Raw genomic sequence first — 13,282 nt, 5'->3', positions numbered from 1 at the left:
TCCCCCGCGTTGCCATGGCAGCCGCTCCCGGCTTCGCTTCCTGCATCCCCGGGGGCCGCGCAGCCGGATCCACCTGCTCCTCCCGACCCTCCGCGGGGTCATCGCCAGGTCGGCAGAATAAATGAACGCGAGCACTAATGATGTGTTCGCGGCTGTTTATGCTCTCCGTGTGTCAGGGGCACTCACATTTAGAGAGCTCATTATGGCTGCAATTAGGCTGCACCATCGCGAGATATTTAACTCCTTTTTCTTTTAAATTAGCATTTTAATAACGTTGCTTTGAGCAGGGGGAAACAAAATGACCATTTTTCACGGACAAACTTCCTAGCTGTAGGTGCAACTTTAATGGCGAAGTTGCAAGGGAGGTAAAAATCAGCTCGAGCCCGGTCCCTGCCCTCGCCGCCACCGGGAAAGGGGGGAGGGAAAAAAACAAACCACAAACAGAAAAACAAAACCGGGAGCGATTTTTATTTGCTTTATCGCACACTCCATTTCCTAAATTTGTTCTGCAGCCAATTATTTTCGCCTCTGAAGTCCCGCACGCTCCCACCGGGTGGAGACGAGCGGCCACCGGAGTTAAAAACTCCCGCCTGTGACCTGGGAAGAGGGCTCGGGATAATCGGGAAAATCGCGTGTGCCGGGAGCCAGCCGGCCCTGACTGCCCGGGAGAGGGGAGCGGGGATGCGGAGGGGAGCAGGGAGTGCCGATTCCCTGCCGGATTTTATCCAGAGAGCTAAAATAGCTTTACACGGTAACACACATCCCCTCCAAAGGTCACCCGATTATTTCCCCAAACCCTTGGGATGGGTTTGGGGCACTGGGGGAGGCAGAGGGAATGAAAGGGATAACTCTGGGATGGGGAGAAGGTGACGGGTCCACAACTTTACCGGGAATTTGCAAAAACGCCCCGTTTTCTTCCCACATTCCCCACCGAGGGCAAAACCCCGAGCCCAGCCAGCCCCAAACTGCTGCTTCCTTCCTCTGTCGGGATTCAGGCTCCTGGTTAATGGGTGACCTTAAACCACCCATCTTTCCCCCGGGATGGATGGGAGGGATGTGGGGAAAGGATTGGAGACCCCCCGGGGGTGGGAGAAGCACCTGAACCGGGACAGGGGGGTCACGGGGAGCGGGGTCCCCTCTCTGCTCCAGCACAGGGGTCACTGGGAGCAGGGTCTCCTCTTCCCTGTGACCTTGTCACAGGGAGCAGGGTCCCCCTCTGCCCTCTGATGGGGTCACTGGGAGTGGGTGTCCCCCTCTTCCCTTGGACAGGGGGTCACAGGGAGCAGGGTCCCCCTCTTCCCTCGGACAAGGAGCCCCAGGGCCCACGTTCCAAACCCCAATCCCACTCCTTCCTCTAACAACTGGCATCCCTCCAACCACCCCATCCCAGGATAAGGAGCCAGACTCCGGACCCCCAGACCCCTCACACACTCAAGGGTCCCAAATCCTTGGAGAACCACACGGGGAAAGGGCAGGAGAGGAGGGAACGAGGCTCAGCCCTGGCGAAAACGACGCTCCGAGTGTTCCCTGCCTCATCCCTCTGCTGCACTTCCATAAATCCACGGCCGGGAGCGGCGGCTGGAAGTGGGTGATCGCTACCCCAGGACATATCGAGACGCATCTCGTGTTATTTTAATTAAATCCTGCATTATGGTTTGTGACAACTCCGGCGCGAATGAATCCGGAATTAAAGTCTTACTTAGGCATTCCATGACTCCCCCCCCTCCCTCCTCTGCTTCCCCCCTCTCCGTGGTACAAAGAGAGAGGCCATAAAATCAAGATGTTGGTTCGTTTACAGATGGAGCAGCTTGGAAAAGGGGATTTAAAAAAAAAGAGAGAGGAAAGGAAGGAAGGGAGGGTGGAGGGAAGGACGGAGGGGAAGGGAGGATGGAGGGAAGGGAGGATGGAGGGAAGGGAGGATGGAGGGAAGGGAGAACAGAGAAGGGAAGGGAGGATGGAGGAGAGAACAGAGGGAAAGGAGGATGGAGGGAAGAGAGGATGGAGGGAAGGGAGGATGGAGGGAAGGGAGGATGGAGAGAAGGGATGATGGAAGGAAGGAAGGATGGAGGGAAGGGAGGATGGAGGGAAGGATGGAGAGAAGGGAGGAAGGAGGGAAAGGAGGATGGAGAGAAGGGAGGATGGAGGGGAGGGAGGATGGAGGGAAGGGAGGATGGAGGAAAGGGAGGATGGAGGGAAGGGAGGATGGAGGGGAGGATAGAGGGAAGGGAGGATGGAGGGAAGGGAGGATGGAGGGAAGGGAGGATGGAGGGAAGGGAGGATGGAGGGAAGGGAGGATGGAGCAGAGTGAGTGCGGAACGCCGGCGGGTGTGAGGTCCTGGCTGGGGTGGGATGTGAACCTGCCCCCCAAACCAAGCTCCTCTGAGCTCCCCCACCCCCGGATTTCAGTGTTGTCAGGATTATCATTCCCACTCTCACTTTTAACCCTGGATCTGTGACCGCAAAGAGGGCGAAACGCCGGGAATTGGGGACCTTTGGGGGCACGGAGGGACTTCTGGCCAAGGAAAACTTGATTTTATTCCCGAGCCCGGGAGTTTGAATCCCATCCATCCATTAACTCGTCCCTGATGGAAACGAGCCGGCTACGTGACATTTTGCAACAGAACCCGCTTGAAATGTTACCACATCAATCGGTTTAAATGTTACCGGCGCCTCGTGGCCCCCGAGATGGTTTTATAATTAGCTCCGTTTCTCTCTAATGAACAAAGATTCCCACTCTCTGCTGGGATCTCCCATCAGCAAAGGAAACAAAGGTGCCCTGAGCTCCACAGGCTCCGACCTGGCAGGGCTGGAGGTGCTGCTCTCACCCCCTGGAACATTTAAACACCCCCCCCGGGCTGTTCTGCCCGTGTGGAATCGGGATTTTATCCTCAGGATTCCTCCTTTTCCTCTCCACTTCCCAAACCCAAACAACCTGCATCCAGGTGTGGATGTACAGAATAGAGAGATAATATTATTTATAATATTGTATATTGTATAATCATATAATATATAATATATTAGATAATCATGAATATCCCGAGTTGGAGGGGACCCACAAGGATCACCAAAGTCCAACTCAATAATATAACACTCATAATGTTATAGTCAATGATATTATATAGCTAAAAATATATTATATATTATATATAAATATATAAAAATATATTATATATATATATTATAATCATATAATATATAATATAGAATCATGAATATCCCGAGTTGGAAGGGACCCACAAGGATCACCAAAGTCCAACTCAATAATATTACACTCATAATGTTATAGCCAATAATATTATATAGCTAAAAATATATTATATATATTACATATAAATATATATAACTATATATGCTATATATATATTATAATCATATAATATATAATATATTATATAATCATGAATATCCCGAGTTGGAGGGGACCCACAAGGATCACCAAAGTCCAACTCAATAATATTACACTCATAATGTTATAGTCAATAATATTATATAGCTAAAAATATAATATATATTACATATAAATATTTATAATATATATATTATAATCATATAATATGTAATATAATATATTATATAATCATTAATATCCCAAGTTGGAAGGGATGCACAAGGATCACCAAAGTCCAATTCAATAATATTACACTCATAATGTTACAGTCAATAATATTATATAGCTAAAAATATATTATATATTATATATAAATATATAAAAATATATATAACAGATATATTATAATCATATAATATATAATATATAATCATGAATATCCCGAGTTGGAGGGGACCCACAAGGATCACCAAAGTCCAACTCAATAATATTACACTCAAAATGTTACAGTCAATAATATTATATAGCTAAAAATATAAGATATTGCCTACATAATTACACATTATACCTATATCTATATCTGTATAATATATATATAATATGTGGATCCATAAAACAACCTGGGAAAGCTGCAGCCAGGAAGGGACGGGTTTAAGGATGAGGTTTCACTTTAATACCTCCCATCCTCCCGACTTCCAAGTGAAATTCCCACTTCCATTTACAAAACAAACTGGGAAATTCTCATGAAATTCTCCACACCGGAGAAACCCCCCCCCCCCCCCCCTCTTTATTTATTCACTTATATATTTATTTACTTATTGATCTGCTCCCTTATATAAAGTCCTTTCTTCACCCACCTCGAGATTGATTTATTTATCCCTTTGCCTCTCCCATTATTTATCTCTTTGCCCCTGTATTTATTCACCTATTTACGCATCCATTTAGCTCCACGTTTATTTATTTACCCCGACGTATATTTACCTATTTATTCACTCTTATTTATTTGGTTTTGCCACCCGAGGGCACCGCAGCAAATGTCACATCCCCCCTCTCCCCCCAAAAAAAAAAACACCCATCGAGGGGTTTGTCCTTAAATCTCTGTCAAATCAAAGGCAGGAGTCGAGTCTGGAGGAGCTGCCGCTTGTTCCGGAGCCTTTGGAAAATGGCAGGATTGTCACACTCGGAGACACAAATTTCCCCCGTTAATATATTCGAATGGAAACCTCTGAATCCAATCCTACACGGGCACATCTAATAAATTCACAATATTTCAGCCTCAACAGCCTCCGACGGTTCGTTTTAAAGATTTATGGGGTAAAAAATTACTGGGTGATGAATATAGTTTATTCTGGGCGGTATTGGAGGGGAGAAGGAATTAAACTACTGTCTTTAACACGGAATTTATTATTACCTCTGTCAAAGCCCACGTCCTTAACGGCATTTATTATACATTTCAGGGCAAAATAAATGCTCTGAGTGTTTCCTCAAACCTGAAATCCCCCCGTGGAACAACGTGCCAGCCCGGGAGGAGCTCGTGGGCTTGGGGGAAAAAGGTCTCAGCAACTTCCAGAGGGCACCAGGGATGGGTTTGGGATACCAGGAGAATGGGAAAGGGGCTCCCTGTGCCCCCGGGGACCAGGATTGTCCACGGCCAAAGTGGGGGGAAAGCAGCAGGGTCGGGGAAAAAATTTGGGATGTGGCATCAGGGGTGTGCAGGTGAGTCCCTGTGCAGAGGGAAAAATTTGGGATGAAGCAGGTGAACCCCTGTGGATGAGGCAAAATTTGGGATGAAGCATCAAGGGTGTGCAGATGAGTCCCTGTGGATAGGGAAGAATTTGGGATGAAGCATCAGGGACGTGCAGATGAGTCTCTGTGGAGCAGGAAAAATTTGGGATTGGGATGAAGCACCAGGGACATGCAGGTGAGTCCCTGTGCAGAGGGAAAAATTTGGGATGAAGCATCAGGGACATGCAGGTGAGTCCCTGTGGAGCAGGAAAAATTTGGGACTGGGATGAAGCACCAGGGACATGCAGGTGAGTCCCTGTGGATGAGAAAAAATTTGGGATGAAGGATCAGGGACATGCAGGTGAGTCCCTGTGGATGGGGAAAAATTTGGGATGAAGCATCAGGGATGTGCAGGTGAGTCCCTGTGGAGAGGGAAGAATCTGGGATGAAGCATCAGGGATGTGCAGGTGAGTCCCCGTGGAGCAGGAAAAATTTGGGATTGGGATGAAGCACCAGGGACGTGCAGGTGAGTCCCTGTGAATAGGGAAAAATTTGGGATGAAGCATCAGGGACATGAGGGGGAGTCCCTGCGGATGAGGCAAAATCTGGGATGAAGCACAAGGGACATGCAGGTGAGTCCCTATGGATGAGGCAAAATTTGGGATGAAGCATCAGGGACATGCAGGTGAGTCCCTGTGCAGGAGGAAGAATCTGGGATGAAGTATCTGGAACATGTGGGTGAGTCCCTATGGATGAGGCAAAATTTGGGATGAAGCATCGAGGACATGGGGGTGAGTCCCTATAAAATTTGGGATGCAGCATCAGAGGCACAGGGGTGAGTCCATATGGAAGGGGCATAATTTGGGAGACGCCCTTGTGGACAGGGCACAATTTGGCAGCAGCATCAAGGACAGGGGGATGAGTTCCTACAAAATCTGGGACACAGCATGAAGGACACATGGATGAATCCCTGTGGATGGGGCACAATCTGGGACATGTGGGTGAGTCCCTATAAAATTTAGGATGCAGTTCAGAGACACAGGGGTGAGTCCCTGTGGAAGGGGCACGATTTGGGAGCGGCATCAAGGACAGGGGGATGAGTCCCTATAAAATCTGGGACACAGCCTGAAGGGCACAGGGGTGAGTCCCTGTGGAAGGGGCACGATTTGGGACATGTGGGTGAGTCCCTATAAAATTTGGGGCACGGCACAAAGGACATATGGATGAATCCCCGTGGATGGGGCACAATTTGGGGCATGGGGGTGAGTCCCTATAAAATCTGGGACACAGCCTGAAGGGCACGTGCCCCCCTGTGGAAGGGGCTGGATTTGGGAGCAGCCTCAGGGCTCTGCCGGCGCCGTCCCCCCCCCCCTCCCGGTGCTCGGCCACCCTTTTGTCCTCGGCACTCCGGGTGTCCCCTCATTTATCCAAATTACCTGGGAGGAATGAGGCTGCCAGGGGCCGGTTCTGGACGATTGGCTCCCGCCGGGGGGGCCGGGGGGGGACGGATGGCCCTCGCTTGAATTTGACCGGTGGGTGACCGTTGCCTTCCCGCTGACCCCGCCGGCCCATCCCGGCCCTTTCCCGGCTCTCGGGAGCTTTCCCGCGGGGATTATTAACGGGAGCCGAGCGCCGCCGAGCCCGGGGGGGGGGGTTTCATCTCCAAACACACCCCCCCCCCCCACCCCGCGGTGCTGAGCCCCGACCAAACTCATCACACATCGTGTTCATCACCCACGACGTTCAACACATCGCGGGGGGGGGGGCTCCAGACGAGCCAGACGGCCCCAAAATCCAGGGAAAATGCCACTAGATGTCACCACACGCCTTTGGCTCGGGGTCCGGGATACGGGAATACGCCCCCCCCCAATCCCCTCCTCCCTTCCTCCCTCCCTCCCCCCCCCAACCTCCCGCTTCCCTCCCCTGCTTTCATTGGAAGCAATTGAGGGAATTAACTTATCCGGTTTTATGGCCGGCTTGTCACATCCAACTAAGCCCACTTAAAATAGGAAGTCTCGCTGCATTCAAATAATTATCATAACGTACAAATCACTCAGCCGGGGGACAAGGGAGCGGGGCCGGGGACAGGGGAGGAGATGCCGGGGTTTTTGCTGGGATTATCACAGAATTCCAGGCTGGTTTGGGTTGGAAGGGACCTCAAAGATCACCTTGTCACAACGCCCTGCCATGGGCAGGGACACCTTCCACCAGACCAGGTTGATCCAAGCCCTGTCCAACCTGGCCTTGGACACCTCCAGGGATGGGGGATTGCTCTTCCCCCTCCCCAAATTCATTCCCTGTGTTTTAGCCCACCCATGGGGGTGTTTTGGGGTGATGAGGTGGGACACAGGCTGTAAATCTGTCACCCCCTGTCCCCGTTATCCCTGCAGCACCTTCCCAAATCCTGGTGATTTTGGGGTGCAGGAAGGAGCCTCCTCCCAGATCTGGGGGGGGCAAAGAGGAAAACCCCTGGGAGCAGCATTCCCTGCACTCCCAGTTGAAGGTACCCCCCTGTCCCCCACTATTCCTGCAGCACCAGGGCCTGATGAAATAAATGCTGGTGATCCTGGGATGCAACAAGGAGCCTCCTCCCAGATCTGGGGGGACAGAGAGGAAAACCCCCGGGAGCAGCATTCCCTGCACTCCCTGTGCTGGCACAGCCGAAGGGTGACTCCCAGAGGGGTGACACCCAGGGGTGCTGCCCTCGCCCACCCTCCCTGGAGGTGTTCACAACCCACTCAGTGCCCTGCTCTGCTTGACTGGGTCGTGATCGGTCACAAAGATCTCGGAGCTCTTTTCCAACCTCGACGACTCCGCAATTCTCCGACTGTTCCTTCCCCCCAGCTCCCGATGTCCACTCGGCCCCAAAACACTTTTCTCCCCCCCCTCTTCTGCTGTTGGAAATGTCAGGCAGGGCCGGAGCAGCAGCCGGCGAGTGCCCCGCTGGCACCAGATGGGTTTTTATACGAGCCACTATTTCATGTTCAGACAGAGCGGCCGCGCCGGCTTCGCCTCCGCCAGATTAACTCGGCGAAATTAATTGGGACAAGATTGAAAAGGAAATTAAAATGCAGCTGAGTGAACAGGCTTTTCAAACACCTTTCCCCTCCCCACCCTCGCCACCACTTCCCATCGCTGCCTCTCTGCCTTTTTTTTTCCTCCCACCCCACCCTGGAGCCGCATCCGGAGTAATTTACGGGGGAAAAGCTCCCAGGACCCATCGGTTCCGTGTGAGGGAGCCGGCACAAGAGTTGCAATCTGGAGCCACTGAAGAGAGCGAGAACCCTGCCGTGACTCCAAGCTGTGTCCCCGAGCTGGCACGGGGTGGGACACACACACACAGACACAGAGACACAGACAGACAGACAGATAGATAGACATACACAGACACACACACAGACACACGGAGACACACAGAGACACACACACACAGACACAGAGACACAGACAGACAGACAGCCAGACAGCCACACACACACACACAGACATACACACACAGACACACACACAGACTCAGACAGACAGACAGACACACACAGAGACACACACAGATAGAGAGACACAGATAGACAGACAGACAGCCAGCCACACAAACACACACACACACACACAGACACACACACAGACACAGACACACAGAGACAGACAGACACACACAGACATACAGACACACAGACACACACAGAGACACAGACACACAGACATACACAGAGACACAGATACAGACACACAGAGACAGACAGACACACACAGACATACAGACATACAGACATACAGACACACACAGAGACACAGACACAGAGACAGACACACAGACACACAGACACACACAGAGACACAGATACAGACACACAGAGACAGACAGACACACACAGACATACAGACACACAGACACACACAGAGACACAGACACAGAGACACAGACACACAGACACACAGACAGACACAAACAGACACACAGACACACAGACACACACAATCACCCCAGGGATGGATGTGGGTCACTTATGTCACTCCACGGATAAACCAGGAGATGGGCTGTGGGTGTGGGTTCAGTGGGGGTGTGGGTTCAGTGGGGTGTGGGTTCAGTGGGGGTGTGGGTTCAGTGGGGGTGTGGGTTCAGTGGGTTGTGGGTTCAGTGGGGGTGTGGGTTCAGTGCCCAGGGGGGGCAGTGAGTCTCTAAATGCTGCCCTAAAAGCTCCCTGGGATCCAGAGATGGGGAATTCTCAGCCTGCCAGGAAGGGCTGCTGAAGCCCAGGCTCCGAGTGGCTTCCAGGGACGCAGCTGCCTCCTGGCAGGGAGGTGGTAGAGCCGGCCCCAAACGCTCCTCGGAGCTAAAAATGTCTGTCCAGGGTGGTTGGGAAGCTCCAGGGAGGCAGAGGGGCAGCGGGGGGGCAGCTTGTGGGGTGCAAAGGGCATCAAAACACCAAATAAACGCAGCCCCCCGAGTTTGTTGCTCCTGTGCTGGATCAGGGCGCAGAGGGTGTTGGGAAACACCTGTAAAATGGGACCCTAAAGTTCACTGCTCTTCTCATGTCATACTGGGGTTCAAAGCACGTTGCAAAACACCACAAGCAAAGCACAGTCCCCCCAAACCCATCCTCGTTCCTGCCTCATGTCAGGTTGTAAAGCTTGTGGAAAAACATCCCCCATAAAACATGAACTCCCAAGTTCATCCCTGTTCTTGTGCCGGACTGGGGTGCCAAGGACATTGTAAAACACCTGTAAAACGTGACCCTAAAGGTCACTGCTCTTCCCATGTCACACTGGGGTTCAAACATGCTGCAAAACACCACGAGCAAAGCACAGTCCCCCCAAACCCACCCCTGTCCCTGTGCCAGGTCAGGGCGTGAAGGGCATCACAAAACATCCCCCATAAAACACAACCCCCAAGTTCATCCCTGCCAGGCCAGATCCAGCACAGACCAGCAGGGACCAGCTGGGAACTGGGACAGAGCCCTGCAGGGACACACACGGGGCAGCAGAGGGGTCACAGGCCCCTCTTGCCCCCCCTAAACCCGTTAATACAACCCCTTAATTTATTCAGCCCGAAGGGAGCCCCGGTCACACCCGGTTGAGCAACTCAATTACCCCTGGAATACCTGAGCAACAGCACGGCCTGACTCCATTCCCGGGCGAAAAAACAGCTAAAAATAAAATAATCTGGCTCTGGGGCATTGGAAATGTCTCGTGGGGTGGGGTGTGGGGTGCAGGGAGGAGGGAGTGGGATGCCGGGGTCCAGTTCCTTCCTCCCCCCGCTGATTTAACTCTGCCTCAAACCTCAATTTTGATCGATTTTGTCACGTTTTGACCTGGAAGTTGAGCCCCAGCCCCGAAGTGATGGGGTGTCCTACCTTGCTGAGGATGTAGATGAGGTCCCCCCGGTGGAAGGAGAGCTCGTCGGGGTGGTCCCCGCTGCAATCCCAAAGGCCGTGGTAATAATTGGCATAATCTCGTTTGGGATCTCCTGGGGGTAAAAAAAACAAAACCAGGGGGTCAGGGGGACAAGGAATGACATTTGGGGCCGTGGGGTGTCAGGGGAGAAGGGGTGGTGTTTGTTTAGGAAAGGAAGGAAGATTAATTTGGTTTCTTAATTAAAAGGTGGAAGACAAAGAGAGAAAGGGGCTGATCAATAAATAAATGCAACATTTCTCAATAAACGGATTGATAAACGTTTCAAATTTTAAATCAAGCCAAAACAGGAAGCAGAGATGCTCTCCACCCCTGTTCCCAGGAGAGAAGGTCCCAAACCTTGGGAATGATACACCCTGATGGCTCAGGTGTCCCTCTTCCCATGGGGCTGGGAGTTTGGGAAGGCAGAAGGTCTGTGGAAAGGGAAGGGAACGTGATCCAGCAACTTTATTTTCCCTTTTTTTTTTTATTGTAGAGAGGCAAATGTGTGCTGAAAGCCAAAGGGTTTGGGCTGATGGGGCTGTGGGAAGCGGTGCCAAGGCTGGGGGGATTAAATCTGGAGTTTCTGGAAAACTCCACGTTTCCAGAACAAAACATCTCCACCTTTGCCATCTCAGAATGGCACTTCTCGCCCCAAAAATGAAACATCTCCATCTCTGCCATCTCAGAACGGTGTTTTCCACCCCAAAAACTGGTTCAGAGACCAGAGCCCCCATGAAAGGGGTGGGGCAGGAATCATCCCACCCTGGGACGGACCCAGAGGAGCCCGTGCCGAGCTCTTCCACGGCTGCAGGAGATGGGGATTTATCCCGGCACAAAAACAACCCCAAACCCCCTCAGGTTCCCAGTTTTTCAAGGCCACAGCTGTTAAAAGATGCTCCTGGAGCAAAGGCTCCAGGCAGGAGAGTGCCCTGATGGCACAGCACCGAGGCTGGGGGCGAATCCAGATGTCACGACACGGACACATCCGTGATGTGACCCCCATGGATAATTAAAGCCGGTAAAACCAGGGTTTTAGGGGGGGGAGGATTTGAGCACGGGGGCTGTTCCAGCGGGTTGTGCTGCTCTGAACCAAGCCCAGAAAGCATAAATAGAAAATATTGAGCACATGTTGGAGGGAAATGTTGCTAATGTGGTCTCGGGGACGGAGCGATAAGGGTGCAGCTGGAATGCTGTGCCCAGATTGGATCACCTAAATATGAAAAAGGACATTACAGAGATGGGTAATGGCACAGCAGGGAGCAGCTGGAATGACTCAGGGACTTGGGGAACTTAAATAGAAAGGCTGGGCAGGAAAAAAAAAAGTAGGTCTGCATCCTTTGGAAAGTATTAAAGGGGGAGAACGCAGTGGCGAGGAAAAGATTGGGAAGGGAATAGAAGGAGTAGGAGCTACTGAGTTATTTAAGCTGGTGGTGAGGGCAGGAATCAGGGGTTATGAGCTGGAAGCAGAGGAAATATAGGGGAGCTGAGCAGGAGGATGAGGCCAGTGCAGCTCTGGGAAGAGCCAGAAAATTGTGTAATTAACACAAAAGGTCGTTAAGGGAGGGTGTGAGGACAATGTCACGCAGCAGAGAATAATCCGGGATGGGGGGGATGGCCTTGGCATCCCCCTGTGAGACAAGGATGGGGAAAGGCTTGAAATATAGCAGGAATATCCAAGTGTTCTATGGAACATCATAATTGACTTGCTGGCAAAGAGATTTAAACACAGTGGTAGAAAACACACAGCGGAACAGAAAATAGAAAATAGAAAATCCATCTTCCTCCAGGATGTTTCCAGAGCCACAAGTGCCCCTGGAGATTCCCCTGGGATGAGGACACGAGGATGTTGCTGGGAAGCTGGAGTCCCAGTTTCCCCTCCTTCACCAGGAATTAGGAGATGCTTCCTTATCCCACAGCTGCTCTTTCCTGCTCACCAGAGGAACGGGAGGACCTCGGAGCCATCCCACCCCATCCAGGAGGAAGGGGAAGCATCAGCCTGGATGTGACCCCCCCCTGACTGCGAAGGGAGACAATTTTCCAGCCCACAGGAAGAAGGTTCGTGCCCCCAGAAGTGTTTTTCCAACCGTGTCAGCTGCTGGCAGGGAAGATCCCACCCCTCCCTCCAACCCCTGCCTTCCAAAGGTCAGGATTTGTCGTGCCAGAGGAGGAAGATGCTCCCGAGGAGAGTGTGGCACTTCCTTCCCAGCACCAGCTTCCAAACCCACAGGGATCTTTGAGCCAGCGACCAGGGGTGTTGTGTTAAAATAAAGTAAAATTAAAATTCATTAAAATTATGAGTGTTTGCAGGAAAAGGGATCCCATTTTAACACTCCAAGGCCAGGCAAGGGAGAGTTTCCCTCTGCAGCTCCCTCGGGGGATGGTGGATGTCCATGATCCTCCTGATCCAGCTCCAGGTTGGGTGGGATGTGGGATCCACACAAGCCATCCCAGGGCTCCTGCATTGACTCTGCTCCCTTTTTACGGACAAAATGCTCCGTTTAAAAAGCCCCAGGCAGTCAATCTGTGATTTCCCTGCGCTGATTCGTCCGGATGGAAGCAGAGCTGCTCCCCCTGCATGGCCTGGGGGGGGGTCATGAAGGAAACCAGCCACATGTGACAAGTGCTCCCTTCCCCTCTGCAGCCCCGGGATGAGGCTGTGGGACAGGCAGGATCCATCCCAGTGCCTTTCCCTTGGGCTCCTTCCTTCTCCCGTTGATGCTGAACCCTCCTGACAAAGTGGCTGCAGCTCCGGGGTGTCACTGCTGGGTGTGACAGGGAGGGGACAGGGGCTGTGACAGGAATGGGGGCTGTGACAGGGACAGGGGCTGTGACAGG

At 51.9% G+C, this 13,282-nt stretch overlaps 1 protein-coding gene across 2 annotated transcripts in view; it reads right to left on the bottom strand.

The window, feature by feature from the left end:
• The window catches only part of SKAP1 (src kinase associated phosphoprotein 1), a 149,593-nt gene that overhangs the window by 6,095 nt on the left and 130,216 nt on the right, over positions 1 to 13,282 (bottom strand). For both annotated transcript variants that reach the window (XM_027668946.1, XM_027668947.1), the window contains one exon: positions 10,408 to 10,520. In XM_027668946.1, the coding sequence (XP_027524747.1) occupies positions 10,408 to 10,520 (113 nt within the window). The remainder of the gene's footprint in view (positions 1 to 10,407; positions 10,521 to 13,282) is intronic.

The sequence above is a fragment of the Corapipo altera genome, unplaced genomic scaffold (genome assembly GCF_003945725.1).
Source record: "Corapipo altera isolate COAL_440 unplaced genomic scaffold, ASM394572v1 134, whole genome shotgun sequence".
Classification (NCBI taxonomy): domain Eukaryota; kingdom Metazoa; phylum Chordata; class Aves; order Passeriformes; family Pipridae; genus Corapipo; species Corapipo altera.
The sequence above is the reverse complement of the archived record's forward strand: the minus strand, read 5'-3'. Positions and strand labels throughout refer to the sequence as shown.